Source organism: Phalacrocorax aristotelis, chromosome 1, assembly GCF_949628215.1.
Source record: "Phalacrocorax aristotelis chromosome 1, bGulAri2.1, whole genome shotgun sequence".
NCBI classification, from domain to species: domain Eukaryota; kingdom Metazoa; phylum Chordata; class Aves; order Suliformes; family Phalacrocoracidae; genus Phalacrocorax; species Phalacrocorax aristotelis.
The window spans coordinates 218914835-218930755 of record NC_134276.1 but is presented as its reverse complement, the minus strand read 5'-3'; the positions used below and the strand labels follow the sequence as shown (position 1 = coordinate 218930755).

The 15921-nt window shown below is 45.2% G+C and overlaps 1 protein-coding gene across 11 annotated transcripts in view; it reads left to right on the top strand.

Moving 5' to 3' along the window:
- The window catches only part of SHANK3 (SH3 and multiple ankyrin repeat domains 3), a 401813-nt gene that overhangs the window by 86228 nt on the left and 299664 nt on the right, over nt 1-15921 (top strand). For all 11 annotated transcript variants that reach the window (XM_075081824.1, XM_075081828.1, XM_075081835.1 and 8 more), the window contains one exon: nt 1322-1430. In XM_075081824.1, the coding sequence (XP_074937925.1) occupies nt 1322-1430 (109 nt within the window). The remainder of the gene's footprint in view (nt 1-1321; nt 1431-15921) is intronic.

Here is a 15921-nt window from a genome sequence, read left to right as displayed (position 1 = left end):
TGTTTTCCAAATTTTTTTTTTTGATTTTCCACTGGAAATCTTCAAAGTGAAATTTTAAGTGAAGTACTTTGGACTACATTTTGCTTCATAAAAGATCAAATATTTCTCTATGTTTATCTATATGGGGAAAATGTTGAAACTTGAGTTTTTTCACTGGGTGAAAAACCTGCTTTGCTCAGATGTGTTCAGCCAGCTGTGCAGTGGTTCACAGGAGCAAGGGCACTTCCCTGACCGTTGGCTGCAGCTTGAACGGTTTGTTAGAGCTTTTCCCAAAGACTCCCCTCAGCTAATTGCACAGTATTTCTGCTGAGTCAGACACTTTCTAGAGTGCCTTTCCTAAAGCTGGCTACTGTAAGGTTTGATTAAAATAAACTCAAAAAACCCCAGCCAACCTGCAATTAAAGGTCTGAAAATCTGGACTGGAAATGTGTGTGAGATGGGTGTTTTCACACTGTAGTCTGTCCAGGTGTTGCCTGCCTGCCTAGCAGAGTTGCAATTTCTAGAGTCTAGAAGTTTAATAAAATAATGCATTCATCAAGTAGAACTATCCAAAAGAGAAATAAGGGAAGAAACCAATGACCCACAAACAGCCAGGCAGACTTAAAGGAGAGTCTTTTGGGCACTCAGTCCCCTCGGGAGAACGAGACTAAGGTCTTTGGCTAAAGACAGAAAATTATACCAGGTATAAAGCACAATTTCAGAGCAGACTGCGGCAGCCAGACTCATTGCGCCATACAATAACAGTCGGTGTTTGAGTAGCTTGATTTTCTTTCCAAAGTGTTTTAAGGTCAGCAGGCAGATGGGTGATGCTCCCTTAAAATGAATTTGCAACAAACGACGGTGTACAGCCCGCTGCAGGGAGACACGGGTGAACCCCCAGGCAGTACAGTTCTCCGTCGCTGGGATGCTGCTCAGCTGGTGCAGCACCTTCCGTAGCCAGTGCCGTGCTGCACCGTTGGTGAATGCACAAAGTTACGTGTCACAGGCGTGTGCAACACGTGTGCCTGCCGTCGCGGTGTGTGTGAACAGAAAGTGCCTTCGCAGGGGACTTGCGGTGGGGGCAGAGCGCGGTGGTGGGCAGCCCTGGACAGTTTCCATGAGGTGATCCAGTGATCCCAGTCTTGAGAGGGACAGAAGAACCATGTTCTGCGTAGATCTGGGGCATACCCTCATGTGCCCTGGCTCCTGGTGGGCGCTGCCCCATTATTCGTGGTGGTTGCCATGGGTGTCCTGATTGGGGATATTCCTCTGGTGGCTTCTTTCTCCACACTGGGTTCTAATGCTGTGTATTGTGTGTTTTCCTGTGGTGTCATGGCTGCAGGCAAATCTGAAGAAGTTCATGGAGTACGTGCAGATGCTAAATGCAGAGAAGGTCTGCAGGCTGCTGGAGAAGGGACTGGACCCCAACTTTCATGATCCGGATACTGGAGGTGAGACTGCCTTCTCCAGAGAGGGGAGGATGACAGAGCAGGGTTGGGGGAGAAGGTGTTCAGGGGACACAGTGGGAATTTGGGGGACTGGTTGTTTCTGAGGGGGTGTAGCAAATGTTATATTGTCTGAAACATAAAGTTTGGAACAAAGGGGTGTAACCTGAATTTCTCAGTAGTGTGTCCTCTTATGACGCTTTGGTCTTGGGAGGATGAAGTTACAGGAGAAGATGGTGTGTGTGGAAAGATACAGAGTCTGGGAATACAGCATAAAATGAAAGAGCTGTGGGGCCATGCATCTTTGAGTGGGATTCTGGGGAGGATGAGACTGTGTCTGGGACCAACAAGTTGGGTGAATGTGAATTGCTGCCCGAGGATCTCTTCATGAAGCAGTCAGAAGATTTAAGAAGTATTTTGAGGGTCAAGAAAATAAAATCTTGGCCTCTGATTTCCTCAATTATTTTTTCTCCTTTTTTTTTTTTCCCCCCTCCATCTATGTGAGCAAAACTCACCCCAGAGATGTCTGGTTGCTGGAGCACTGGCTGTTGGGTTGTCTGCAGGCTCCTGGCTGTAAGAAGTGAGAATCAGACTCCAGCATGTTTTCCTTACTGATAGGACACTGAGGGAGGACCTCTCCCCATTTCCCCTGCTGTGAAGTCTTGTAGTCTTGTTCTGAGAGAGGAGTTACTGCTTTTGTTGATCTTTTTTCAAAGTAATGCAGCTTATTAGTATTTATTATAGAGTTGGACTTCTGTGTGTGAATGATGGGCACATCTCCAACCCATGAGCAGACTCCAATCTGATGATTAATTTTCTGTGTTTCTGGTTCAGTTGGATGGTTTTTCAGGTTGTTTCTGAAACACTGGCTACCTCTGTACTTGGAAATTTATTGTTTCCAGACCTTTTTTCAGCACCGAGATCAGGTGGCAGTGTGGTGTCATTCACACTATTAACCCCTCTTATCCTCTCAAATAATGCAGCTGCACCGAACTACCCTTTGGGAATGGCCTCTGCCAGCTCCTGAACTGGGAAGGTGAAAGCTGGTGCAGCCAAATGCTGGCAAGAACCATTTGAACAGCACCCAGGAATGTTTATACTGTTTAATTTGCTGGTGTAGCCACCCTGTCCAGACCTGCCAGAGTGTCACAAACAACTGCTCATATGAAAAATAGCTGATAGCATGTGAGTGCAATCACAGCCTGCCCTGGAGCATGTCCAAACAGCTCAGCTCCATGTGGTTTTCACTTTTGCCCAAGACCTTACAATCATTTTGATGGATCTTTCCTTATAAAGAAAGTCCTCTGCTCTTCTAAAGCTGATTCAGCTTTCCAGAGTATATTGTATTGTAGAATGCAGTGTGCTACTTGAAAAGATGCTGTGAGAGTTTTGGATCTGATATGGTTTGGACCCAGATGTTTTTTCACGGAAGGGTAGAGGCTTTTAGGAGCAGGCTCTTGAGTACTGAAAAGACTCTGTTAAACACAGAGGGGGAAGAAGGAAAAACACCTGACACAAATAGTTGTTTGGATCTGGTTCAGAATAGAGGGCAAAACCACAGTGGATGCTATGAGATGTGAAAATAGACTGTTAGAGCAGAGGGAGGCTTGGACACCTCACTTCTGGAGTGCTAATTCTTGTGCAAAAGCATTTCATTACTGCTAGCTTTACAATCTGTTTTGTGAACATGAAAGGATACCATAAAACTGCTCTTCAGTATTCATGGGTTCCTGGAATTTAAGACCAGATGGAGCTATCGTACCGTCCGACCTGACCTCCTGTATCTTGCAGGATACTCTTCACCCTCCGTGTGTGTGTTCACTAAGCAAAGCTTAAACATGTTTTCCAGAAAGTCATCAATCTTGATTCAGGGAACGGAAGATCTGTGCCTTTCCTTCGGTATTTGGTTAATCACCCTCACGGTTTAAAATTAATCTCTCATTTAAATTTGTATGCTTCAGCTTCCAGCTGTCGTTTATCTTCTAGATTAAAGAGCACTTTAGTACCTGGTATGCCTTTGCATGAAGGTATTTATACATGGTAATCAAGTCAACATCCAATCTTCCTTACCTTAATTAAAGAGAGGCCAAACTCCTCCAGTCTTTCATTTGAAGGTATTTTCTCCAGTTTTCCTGTCGTTTTTGTGGCTTGTATGTCACTACTCCATTTTTAAGATGTTTTTAAGAATGCAGGTACCAGACAGCCTGCTGCCTGCCTATGCCACTCGCCACGGGCAGGCGCAGCTCTTCCTGCAGGTCCCTGCTCCCTGGCCTCCTGGGGCCATGTTTGGGAGGATGGGGATGACCATGCATCTCTGGGATGGGACCCCACGTTATGTCCTGCTAGACAGAGGGGCTGGGGGGGTTTCCCTTCCTGTTCCTCCTGTTCCTGTGTTGTGTCCTGCCCCCACCCTAACCTGGGGTTTACTTTGGCTGAACGATGCGGAACCACTGAGTAGTTCCTTGCTTGGGAGCTTTGTGTTGGGGAGGTTGAGTTCCCAGGCTGGGCGATGGAAGGAGCATGCCGGGAGCGTGCTGCTCCCCCCGGCCACTGACAGCAGCAGCGCAGCTGGGGAGGTCCGGCTTGGCCCCTGGGCACAGGAGCATTTTGCAGAGTCGTGAGCACAGGGCACAGCTGCCGGCAGCTGCCCAGGGCAGCACATCTCCCATATGTGCTACACATCTACACATCTCATGTGTTACACATCTCAGATGCATCCCGCAGGGTCTCCATGCCTCTTTCTGTTCTGGGATTGCCCAGCCCTGATTGCTTCCAGCACTCTTCCAAGCCTTGTGGCGTCTACAAATCTGATCAGAGATTTGCATTTACTTCACAGTAATTGATAAGGATCTAGAATAGTGTCAGGCCCAACATCCTGAAGACCCTCTTCAGCACCGTTGTGGTTGACCACGTTCCCCAGTGACTGCTCTGACTGCCGCTCTTCAGCCGGATTTTTGTTCATTTGGAACGTACCTGGCTGAACTTTATACTGTTCATTTTTAGTGTTACGTAGGACTCAGCCAAGCATGATTCTTACATCAATATAGCTACCTGCATCAGTCAAACTTGTAATTTACCAAGGAAAGGAATTATGCTTGAGTAGGAAGACCTATTTACTGTAAAGTTTGATTGGGCGATGTTAACAATACAGGTATTCTTTAATGCTGTGTCAATTAAGTTCCAAATCAATTTCCCAGCATTTTCCCAGGATCAGTGTTACTGCTCTGACTTGTAGTTTCATGGATTGTTTTACTTGCCCCTTTTTTGAGCACTGGCCTGACTCTGCTTTTCCTCTGGTCTTTTTGGATGTCCCAATATTTCAAAATGTATTAAAATTTAACTTTTTTCTGGACCAGGAAGATCTTCAGGGAGAAGATAAGGAGGATGATATACAACGTTTGCTAGTTGTAAACAATTTATTCGATATCAGGTAGCTCATGCCAAAAATCCTTATTTGGTAATGGAAAATAATGTATTTCCACAGCAACAAAATAAAAAACAAAAGATTGGTCATTTTGCTATCTGTGTTTATTAGCAATTATATGCTATCTGCCTAGTGACTGACTGGCTTGCACCACCCAGCAATGCTGGGAAGTCATTTCTGTATTATCAAATTTAAACAGCAGCAGCAAAACCCCTCTCTGATAGTCCTTTGCCAGGTGAAATGTGGATTTCTTTACTCCTATGTCATTTGTTCTTGTTATTATTCTTAATTTTCTAATTTTCAGTTCATAGTGACTGCTATTTCATCATGTCTTATTGTTAACAGTTGTCTCTGTAACCGCCACCGTCAATTCGCTGCTGACCTGGGAGGGGCACGTGGCAGTGGTTCTCCTCTGGTTTATGGAGTTGTAGTTCTGGGTCACACAGAAATTGTTCTTCAAGACTTCCCAGTCACCTTTTACTTTCCCTTCTTAATTCTAAACCTCCCACATTTCCTATGATTGATTACCTAATTTCTCTTGGTTGATTCCCTTAGGAGGCATCAAATATTTACCTGGCTAGTTGGGACTTTTCTTCTTTCCATGTCATCCCTAGTTCACTAGATAGCAGTCAAGTATTTAGCAGATTTTTATTCATTACAATGACATCCAAAGTAGCATTCCCATATGTTGGAGTGAAGCAGCATCTATAGAAAAGTGATTAGTTTTCCCCTTTTCAGAAAATGAAATTATATTTTATTGCTTGTTGGATAGGACACCCAGTATTTTCCTCCAAGCTGAAGTTGCCCTGATAGTGCAAATGTTAATTTCTACAGCTTGGAGATAAACACTTAGAAGTTAATGCTTTTTTTTTTTTTGTTTAGTGGTCTACAACAAAATCTTATGAAGGACCTTTTAACTTATTACTTCAGGTGCTAATCCACACGCATTCAAAGTCCTGTTCTGAATAATCGGTGGCTATATGATAGGTGATGGGAATTGAATGTAAACTCTCTGGTCCTCCTTGCCCACTCAGTACTTTCTCATTCTCATAACAATCGGGTATCCTTAATATTCTAAAGTGATGTAATTGTCTGTAGATTTTGGTACTGACAATTATATCACAATTCTTGATACCAGTAAAAGCAGTCCACATCCTTTTTCTTGTTAACCAGCCTCCCAACATTTTGCAGTGAGCAAAAAAGGAAGAAAAAAATTTTCCTCACATTCATTGTCAAATGGGTTTAATTACTTCTGACACGGTGCATTTGTGCTGTGTTTCCATCTTTGGAATCATTTTACTTGTGTTCTCAGTTTAACATCTTCCTAATTGCTCTACCTCTTTCTCAGCCAAGTCCATTATCTCACCTCTGTTGGGTCATTCACTGAGAGTCCTCCAGAATATCTTGGTTTTGCTCCCATCATGTGGCTGGTGAGTCACTGCTAGTGTTTTTTGCCCGATGCCTTGTCTTGCTTTAGGACCACAGGGACCTCTGGGATGAGCACGTGGACTTTTCTGTCTTTCAGCTTTCCTTTCATGTCCTCATGCCCCATTAGTAGGAGATTTCTGCCCTTTAATTTCACAGGCTCATCCAGCAGTAAAGGAAAATTGTGGGCTGTCCTCAGCTTCCATGTTCAGACATGCAAATGCAAGTGCCGCTGCATGCTTCCTGTGGCAAGATGTCCGTGCCTGAAAAGAAGAAACCATATATCCTATGAAACTCCTCTTTGGCAGTCCTATTATCAATGGATTTGTGTACTAAACTAGAATTTCCTGAATTGCTGGAGGAAAGGTGAAGAGGAGCCAGGGACCCTATGTGGCAGAGCATCAGAGCAGCATTGTGGACCGTGTGGTCTCTTGACAGTATCAGCAGTCGCTCATGCTGGTACAGTTTGGTGCTGCATGTGGGCAGGGCTGTGATACTGCGGTACTATTAGTGCATTGCCCACCCCTGAGCGAAACGCAAGGAGCTCTCTTCTCAGTGGTCTCTTCGTGGGCCTGCAGCTTGGCAGGTGTCGCTGTTGTTGCTTGCCACTTTTGCAGTGCTTGGGAGGAAATCATGTGCGTGGCCTTTCTGATAGTGGTAGGACCTCAGACTCCTTAAACAAGGACTCTTCAAAGCACAGGCGCCCTGCTGTAATGTGGTCCTCTCTAGCTCTGTTTATTGTTTCATCACCTGTAGGACTTCTTTGGACATATAACTGAGACACTGAATTTGGAGGCATTGTGTGTGGTTGCACTGCCTTTCTGATGAGGTGGAGCTCAGGCAAAGGCACATAGCAATTCCCATCAAGGAGAAGTTTCTGGAATTTATTGTGGACTTTTGGTTCCAACCTGCCTCACTTCTGTTCCTCTGCAAGAACAAATGAGTTATCTCAAGTACCTGATCATTCAATTAACCCAAGTTTTGGGAATAAAAAAAGGGCTCATTTTTACTGAAAAATGTTAGGCAAGACTCCTGCAAAGAGCTGAGCTAGCACGCCGGGATGGGGGCCCAAGTGTAGGGTAGTGAACAAACAGTGGAGGAAGGCCGGGGGAGGCAGCCTCTTCAACCATCACAATTGCTGTTGGAAGAGGATATTTTAACAAGCCTTCAGAGCGTTCCCATATAAAATTGCACTGATGTAATTTATGGCATGAATTTTAAAGGCTGCACAAAGCAGCAAAGGCAGTTATTTTAATATGAATATCTTAAAGTTGGTTTGGAAGAGGCTTAACAAATAGCTCTTTTACAAAAATCAATGTCTTTGGGCTATTTTTCTTAATTTTAGCAATTTTTTTTTCTTTTTTTAAAGTAAACGTCTGTACCATGGCAGCACATATGGATGGAGCCTTAGGTTAGAGCTCTGTGTGCAAACCCATGTAGAAAATCAAGCTTAGAAAGGACACTTGCCTCTCTACCTCCTGGCAAAGGTCTTATTATTATCAGTGATGCCTGTTTTGTAATGCTGATCATTACAAGAAGTCAACAGTGGTACGCTCAATGTTTAAAACGCAACAGCAGTACGTGGTGTACAAGTACCGCATCTTTGTAGTGCCCAACTCCTTTAACTAGAGGCCTTTCACTGTTTCCTACCAATGCTTTTTATGCTTTTTTTGCTGTTGTTAAGAGCCCAGTCCCTTTTTTCTGGACTTCAGGGTACCAGGCAGAGAGAAAGAAAATTATTTTTCTCAGATTTTTTGTTTTCCACTACAAGTTTTCATACTGCCCTTTATGGGAGTATGTTAAGCCGTATGATTGATGCGTGTCAGTTGTGATCCTTTTTTGTACAATCTTGTCCTGGGAGAAAATAAATATACATATGTGCAGGATAGCGTTTTATTTTGGTGAATGGTAAAGAGGGAATTGTTCTGTGTCCTTCCTGCTCTGACTTTATGTTAGCTAGCAAGGGTGATGGGTGGAAGAATATTTTGTCTTGTAGTTTTATATTCAAGTGGCTTAACCAAGTCTCGCTCTGCAATGCAGGAGGTCTGCTAAAATGAGCGTGTGCAGTCCTCGGGGTTAGTCAAAGGAGGAGGCCGATGGCTTGCCCAAACTGAGAAGGGCACCGGGACTTGCCGGACACAGGAAACCTGGGAATGGAGGGAGTTGCTGAGGATGAAGCCAGTGAAGTCTTGTTGCAGGACACCATCTCCTTGCCAGTCCCTGTGGAAGCAGAGAAAGGGTGTAGAGAGACAGCAGAGAATTAAGTAAATACTTAATATCCTCTTCCAGAATCGGGCAGACCCTTGGTGATTTGGACTTCGATTATGCCAAGGATGAGCTAGTTCAGGAACTGGCTTCTGTTGCCTACGGTTCTGGACAGAACCTGACTGGGTTTGTAAGAGCTGCCTCTTTCATTACATTTGCCCTTAAAGCTTACTTGCAGGCTGTGGGGAAGCCTTCCGGTTGAAGCACAGAAGCCTTAAATATGGTTATTGCCTCCAAACCCATCTGTGAATCTACAGGTGTCTGGGAATTATCCACTGGGACTCCACGTTCCCGCCAGCTGGCCAGGGAGGTCTACAGATGAGGCCAAGCTTCCCATGGCAAAGCTGCATGGCATGGGGGCCAGCGGTGTTGCGACCTGGTCTCCGAGATAAGGAGTAATGCCGTGAATGTGTTTTTTTCTTCCTCTGGGAAGCAGGGAGCTGTTGAAGACCAGGCTGCTGAGCACTCCCTGTGTGCAGGGGACAGCCCTGAGCCAGCGGAAGGCTGCACAGGCACCGTGCAATGGGGGTAATAATCATTGCTCTGATGTCCCTGCTGCCTGGCCAGCCAGCAATCACAGAAACCATCTTTTCCCCACTGAACTCAGCAGAAGCATGCCAGCAGACATTTAGGGACAGAAGCGCAGGCTGTGCTGCCTGGCAGGCAGAGGCAAAGAGCTCGTAACCCATCCCCAGGGCACCTGGGAGGGCTTGGCAAAGCACAGGGAGGCTGTTTGCCTCCAAAGCCTGTGGGGCAGGAGGTTTTCTGCCTCTGTGAATGATGGGTCAGATGATGATGTGGCCAGTGGTAAATACTGAACTAACAGTGCCTTTGCTCCATCCCTCTAGACCATAGTGATATTAGAGCATAACAGCCAAAGCAGTAATAAATCCTCCTCTGGCCTTCCACTCTCTGAAGACAACGATGCCACAAATTTCCATCAGTGTTCTCCATTCAGGAGCCACCCCTCATTGCACCATATCCAGGAATCCAAAATCTTTTAGATCTTGTGGTTTCTGGTTTTTGGCTTTGACCTCTCTCAGCTTCTCAGGGGCTTTTTGAATATCTTCATCCCAAGTCGTTCTGAAACAGTGCTCCTCTCCATCTTTGCCAGGAGATGCCCACTTGGCCCATCAGCCAGGGCTCTCAGATGTGGGAAACTGGTAAAACCTGAAACTAGAGAGGATACAAATACAGGAAGGAGATACTCTTTTTCCAAAAAGTCTTAGACTCTTCTTGCATACCACTCTATATCTCCTTTAAGGACCTGCAGGGTTCTGTGCATGGAGAGAGAAAAGGCCACTTTGCTGCCAAGTCAAGCTTTCTCTCTCCTAGATTGTTTGAAAAACTTAGTCTTTCCTTGGTTGGGAATACTTCTGTACTGAATTTTTAACCTGGAGCTTTCAGGTTTATCAGTACAGTGATGGAACTGTGGGCAGATGTCCAACTAAGATTTCAAGAGAAGGAATAAATAAATTATGGTATTTCTAGTGCTTGGTATTCAGCCAAGATAGAAAAAGCTGCAGTGCATAAGTGCTATTCTTAATTTCTCAGCCATCCTTTACAAAATCACTGTAGTAAATCTACTCTCCTTTTAGGCAAAGCAGCATTGCTATTAGCAATGCTCTTTTATCCACTCTGTCTCTAGGGATGAGTCTACCAGGCATATTGCAAATAGGCCCTGACACCAAATGCTCCTTTCTGTGTGGTCAGGTCTTCAGCAGCTTGGATAATTACAAACACCATTTATTCTCCTGCCTTGTGCAAAAGTGGAGGGGAGGAACCCAAACCCTTGAGGTTTTAGAAATTCAGCCCTTCAGCAGCTAAAGCTTTCTTCTTCATCCACTCCTGTGCTACACAAGTGTTCCCTTCATCCCAGTCCGAAGGCATTTTGTGACTGCTCTGCTGGTTTTTGAGTCAGTGAATGCAGCGTTACTGTCACCAAAAACCAGGAATAAAACTCCTTAATGCTGGGTGTGTTAAAGAGCAGGCATTACTTTGTTCGGCGCTGTACGCATGGGGGATCTCTCCGCCTAATGTGCACACCTACTGGAGTTCATTTTTGACATTTATACATGAAAGTTAGCACACCATGCCTGCCTAATACATAATCACTGACCTCACTGAGCATCCTCTTCCTCCATTGGTCTGTATCTTCTTTGCATAAGTTTAAAGCTACAGTGTGATTTTAATTCACTGCATGTACTCAAAAGGCGTGGGGCGTGGGGTAGTCCTTTCATCCCTCAGTTGAGTCAGTGGTCGCAATCTCCCCCTGCCAGAATTACCTCTCCCCAGTTCCTGTGACCCTCACTGGTTTCATTGTTTCATGGTTGTGGCGTCCCTCTGTCTTCCTTGTGGGAGAATGTTTTTTTCTGTTATTGGTCCTTGAAGTTTCTCAGCTTGTGAACCTTGAATTCCTTTCACAAGTTGGCTCATTGTGTCATTTGTATTTCTCAGGATGTGGGTTTAGGTCAATAATGGCTCAGGCTGCAATTTTAACCCTTTAGCTTTTTACATTACCGTCTCAAAAGACTTTGCAGTATAAAGCCCTGATAAAAATGATTCATCCTCTTCTCAGTTTCTGTAGCCTTTTCTTCTTCCCCTCTTGACCTGGGGAAAAAAATGTCCCTGCAGAAATTCTTCGTGGGTCATTATCCATGATCCTATTCACACAGGGAAATGAATAGTCTTATCTGCAGCCTGCTAGGTTTTCCAGAAAGCCTAGGTCTTCCCTTGCTTATGAGCTATTTCTTTTAAAGGAGAGAAGTCATATAACCCTGCCTGAGGCTTAAATTCTAGCAGTTCAGAAGAGGATGTATCTGTGTTGTAGATGGGAAGGGTGATGCACATCTGCCCAGTTCATCTGGGCCACCAAAAACCTGCACTTACTTTTGGTTTCTCTTTCCAGTGTGTGCTGTTCTTTCTTTTCCCAGGACACACAGCAGCCACAGTCCGGGACTTGTCATCCAAGTTGTGCCCACTGGGAGGGAAACATTTCCCTTCTGCTGTTAGCACAGCTCGTTTGTATTTCTAATGTCAGTGCTAGGTTTGCTGGAGACACGGTGGGGTTTGCAGCCTGGTCACACCAGGGTCCCTCATGCCTCGTCTGTCCGGGTCACGTGCTGAATTCTTGCATGTCTTGCATGCTTGTCATGTGCTGAATTCTGGACAGAGCGGTTCCCTGTGCGCAGGCAGTGCGTGTGGGGAGCTCCCCAGGGCGAGCTGGACATCCCTACTTGGAGAAATGTTCTTCGGCAGCATTAAATCCGGTTAATGGACTCAAATAACACTGGCTGCACTGTAAAATAGTCTGTGCTTTGCGCTGCCATCCTCACAGCAGAGCCAACAGGAAGATACGGTGTCATCCCAGCCTCCTCAGCCTGAAGCCTGGTATCTTTATTTAAGCTGCTTTTGGGAGTGGTTTTAAGGTGCACTGAGGCAGCTGAAGTGCAGCATGTGTTCCCCTTCCCCTGACTCTGCTGGGGTGAGAAGGCAGAGAAGAGCCACATTTAAACCAACGCAGCCCAATTTGCCATCATTCACGTTTCAGTGCTGCGGGATTGCTGGGAAGATATTCTAGGAAAGATTAACAGTCTTTGAAAGAGATTAAAAGAAAAATATCACAGTTGCTTCCTGTAGGTATGTTTTCAGTGTGTAAAAAAACACCTGAGAAGTTACTGTTATTCTAAAATTAGACCCAAGCCTGAGTGATAGTTTAGCATGCAGAAAAGAGAAAGGCAATCCTCAGTATTTAACACAGGATGGCAACTGGGGAACAGCGGGAGAATGAGAGGAAATAATTGCATTTACAAGAAGTATTCTTGACTGTGTGCAGCAATACAGACTGGGCCCCAGCACGATGTGAGGACAAACAGCAGCAGGAGTAAGTGACTGGGGAGTGATACTTGCTGAGCATGACAGTGCTTTCTCAACCTTCTGTTTACTGTTAGGAAAAAACCCTCTTTCCCAGGTGCAGGGAGCTTGCTCCTCTCCTGCTTTGGCTGCACTGTACCCAGACTCTCTGCTAGCTGTGGCATCGTGCACTCAAGGTACATGCAGTTACTTCATTAGCAACCTGACTAACTCTCCTTCATACATGATATGTTTTCTGTTGCTTTAGATTTAAGTAGCTAAAAGTTACACTTTGGTTCAGCCAGCAGTTCTGGTTAGATGGGGGAAACACTGGATGAGACTTGAATGGCTTGTGGTTTGTGAAGTTATCGTCCTTCTCAGTTTAGAGAAGTTGCTTTCAACCTTTTCTTTTAAAGCAAACTGGTCGCATCTTTTTTAATTGAATGTGCAAGTGGAGATTAATGAAAAACGGTATGTTTTCATCCAGCTGAAATTGGAGATGAAATGTCCTCTTGTAATGTCCTCACCTACAGCTGAAAAACACTAACTTACAGGTGGTATTTGTCATAGACAGATACTTTCTGTTAATGTGTACTATAGGTCTGTATAGGAACACTGTAACCCTCCTCTTCAGCAGCTTGTACAAAAACTTTCATATCAAGCCTGTTGTCGTCTCATCATCTCAACTTGAACAGAGATCCTCCCTTTTCCTAAATGATAAATTAAGTCCTGGAGTAACACAGATTTTTTTAAAATTTTTTTTTTTTAATTTTGGTATCAGAGTGGGCATGTTGTTCCAGCTCATGCTGGAGCTCTCTCTGGGGTTTCTCACCTTCCCTTGCCACGTGAATTCCAGTTCTCGTGACACCCCCCCCAAATGTGAGGAGCCTCTGCAGTTAGTTTCTTCTGCCGGGCTGTAGAGGAGCATCCACGCTGTGTGACAAGGTGGCTGTCCTTTCAAGTTGTCTCTTTGCTGCCGGCTTCTGGGGGGTGTGTGGATAACACCTGATCCAGAGTAGAGACAGCTGCGGTTGGCAGGAGTGGGGGATCTTGGTCTGGTTCTGGGTTTGGGAGCTCAGCCTTGCTTGGATTCATTGCTTTCACAGAAGTGACCAGCCTGAGGATTGCCAGCATACCTTGTTTGCAATTAAAACATTAGCAATGCTTTTCATCCTAAGCATAGTTACAAGACAAAAACATAGAGAAATTACTCCTTTAAGTGGAGCAGAAATTAACTCCTGCGAGTTCTCCAGGACCCAGACCTGCTTCGTGCTCTAGCTGCCAGAGCCAAGTGCTGTCTTGGCAGTGCCCTGTCCCAGTGGTGCCCCAGTCCTCTGCTGCTCTCACCAGTCAGGCTTTTTGGATGGCAAGGGTGCCCTTTGCACAAAGAAATCCTCTGAGAAGCTGTTCCAGTCCCCACCTCTGCTTCCCTACAACCCATTGATTAACGGAACAGTCCCACTTGCAGCTTTTTAGACCCAGACCATGTCACCTGCTCCTTCCCCAGGCTCTGGTCCTCTGAGCACAACTGGTGCTCTCAAGTACAGCTCTTGTCTGCTGGCCCTGATTTGCAGATTCTGCAGATTTTGAGTGCATAATTTAATCTCAACCCCGTCAGGGATCAGGTGCCCTGGAGCAGCCACCATGTACAGCTGGGTGCTGGCTTTGCCATGCAGGCTCTTCCCATCAGAGCAGTGCAGTGTCAGAGGGCGCACCGGTGAGACCCACCCTGTGGAGCTCGGCTGCCCGATAGCCCTCAGGCAGAGGCCAACCTGCAGCTCCTTCTTGCCTCCATTCATCAGTTGCTTACACTGTGCAACGTGCAATGTGTTGTCTTGCTGGTTCTCGCTGGCTGCAACAGATCTTGTGCACTTACTAGTTAATTACTTCAAGCATATATTTGGATACGCACGTGTCCAAGAATTAGCAGAGTGCAATCACTAAAATCCTAGATTAGATAGTGGTTAGGTTAGATTTAGTGAACAAGTTGCTAGCTGCGGTTCATTCAGTGCATCTTGAAATGTCCTATTTGGACCTTTCTCAGTCTTCAGGATTCAAGGTAACGTGATAGATTTTGCAATTGAATTTGGCATGTTAATAACTGAGACTAAAGAAATATTTGCAGCCTTGTTTTATGTGTCTTCTGCCTCTTTGAAGAGTTTGTCTCATTTAAACTGAGATATTGAAAAAAGACTGGTTATTTAACTGCATGTGAAAATGGAATTAGACGCATGCAGCAGGGACTGATGAGGATACTTCAGTTCATATGCACGACCTGAAGCTTGTAGCAGACTGAGTTCTTATCACACTGCAAGGGATAAATACGTTATTTCAAAATAATTAAAATTAACCATAAATAAGGAAAAGATTTTATAGACATTATGGTGAAAAAGCAGTAACTGAAAATCGGTGATAACAGAAATTAAAGCAATGGTATTTGGCACAGAAGACAAGTGATGGTCCTTGAAAGGCCATAACTTCACTAAGGTCTCCTCTCTAGCTTCCCTTTGCCTTTAGCTGCAGGTGGCCCTAACAAAAAAACTGGGGTATGAGAGCTGGGGAGCTGCATAGCAGGTGATTTTGGTGTTGGTGGAGGGGAGGAGGAAGGATCTCCTGCCCCAGGAGCTAACCCACGGTCACCTGCTCTTCATCTCCCTTGGTGTGTGGTGGGTGTGTGGGTCAGGACTTCCCATCTCCAGCCTGCTGCAGTGGAAGAGCAGGCTGTGCTTCCACTGCGGTTGCCCAGCTGTTCTGAACCGCAGAAACCACAGCGATGTCTCTGCAGACCCCTCCGAGGCCTTCCGAGAGCCTCCCCTGGCACCATGTCACAGCACATCCCTCTGTTAGGTGTGACAAGTGGTGGCGTTTTCCACGGTTCCTTGTGCTGCATCTGGCTCTGCGCTCTCCTGGTGGCCGCACCCGGTGCGAGAGGGGTTGCAGATCGTTACCAATAAACCCCCACCAAACCTGTGTTTTCACAACTATTGCTGAGCTAAGGAAACACTTCCACTGCTTTTTCTGGGGTGATATTGCTAGTTGTGTGGGCACCGTTACGTTCCCATGCAATACATATGTTGTTACAATGGTAATTACCTTCATGCTCAAAATGCATCCCTTATTTTCTAGCTATGAAGCATTGCAGCTGTCCTCTGCCGAGGTTTGACATTGGCAACGAACGCATGAAGCCATTTTATTCATTGTACCATTGACTTTGCCATATATAACAACATAGTGTCTGTGTGTATGAAATTTCGTAGAGATTACTTTCTATTTTCTTCCAGATTGTTGTTAAAAATGATTGACAGTTTTGAGCTGAGAACAGGTACTTAGAAGACCCAGCTGTAACTTTCTCATTTACTGGTGATTCCTCTTATTGGTGAACTCATCTTTAATCCTCTTGACAACAGTCTTCATAACCTTCATTTTTTATATTAGTGTCTTGTAGCACAAAACCCGGATAATTTTAGCAGAGCCACAAAACCTTGTCTGACCTCTACCTAGCTCATTTTAAAATTTGGTTAACAGCAATGC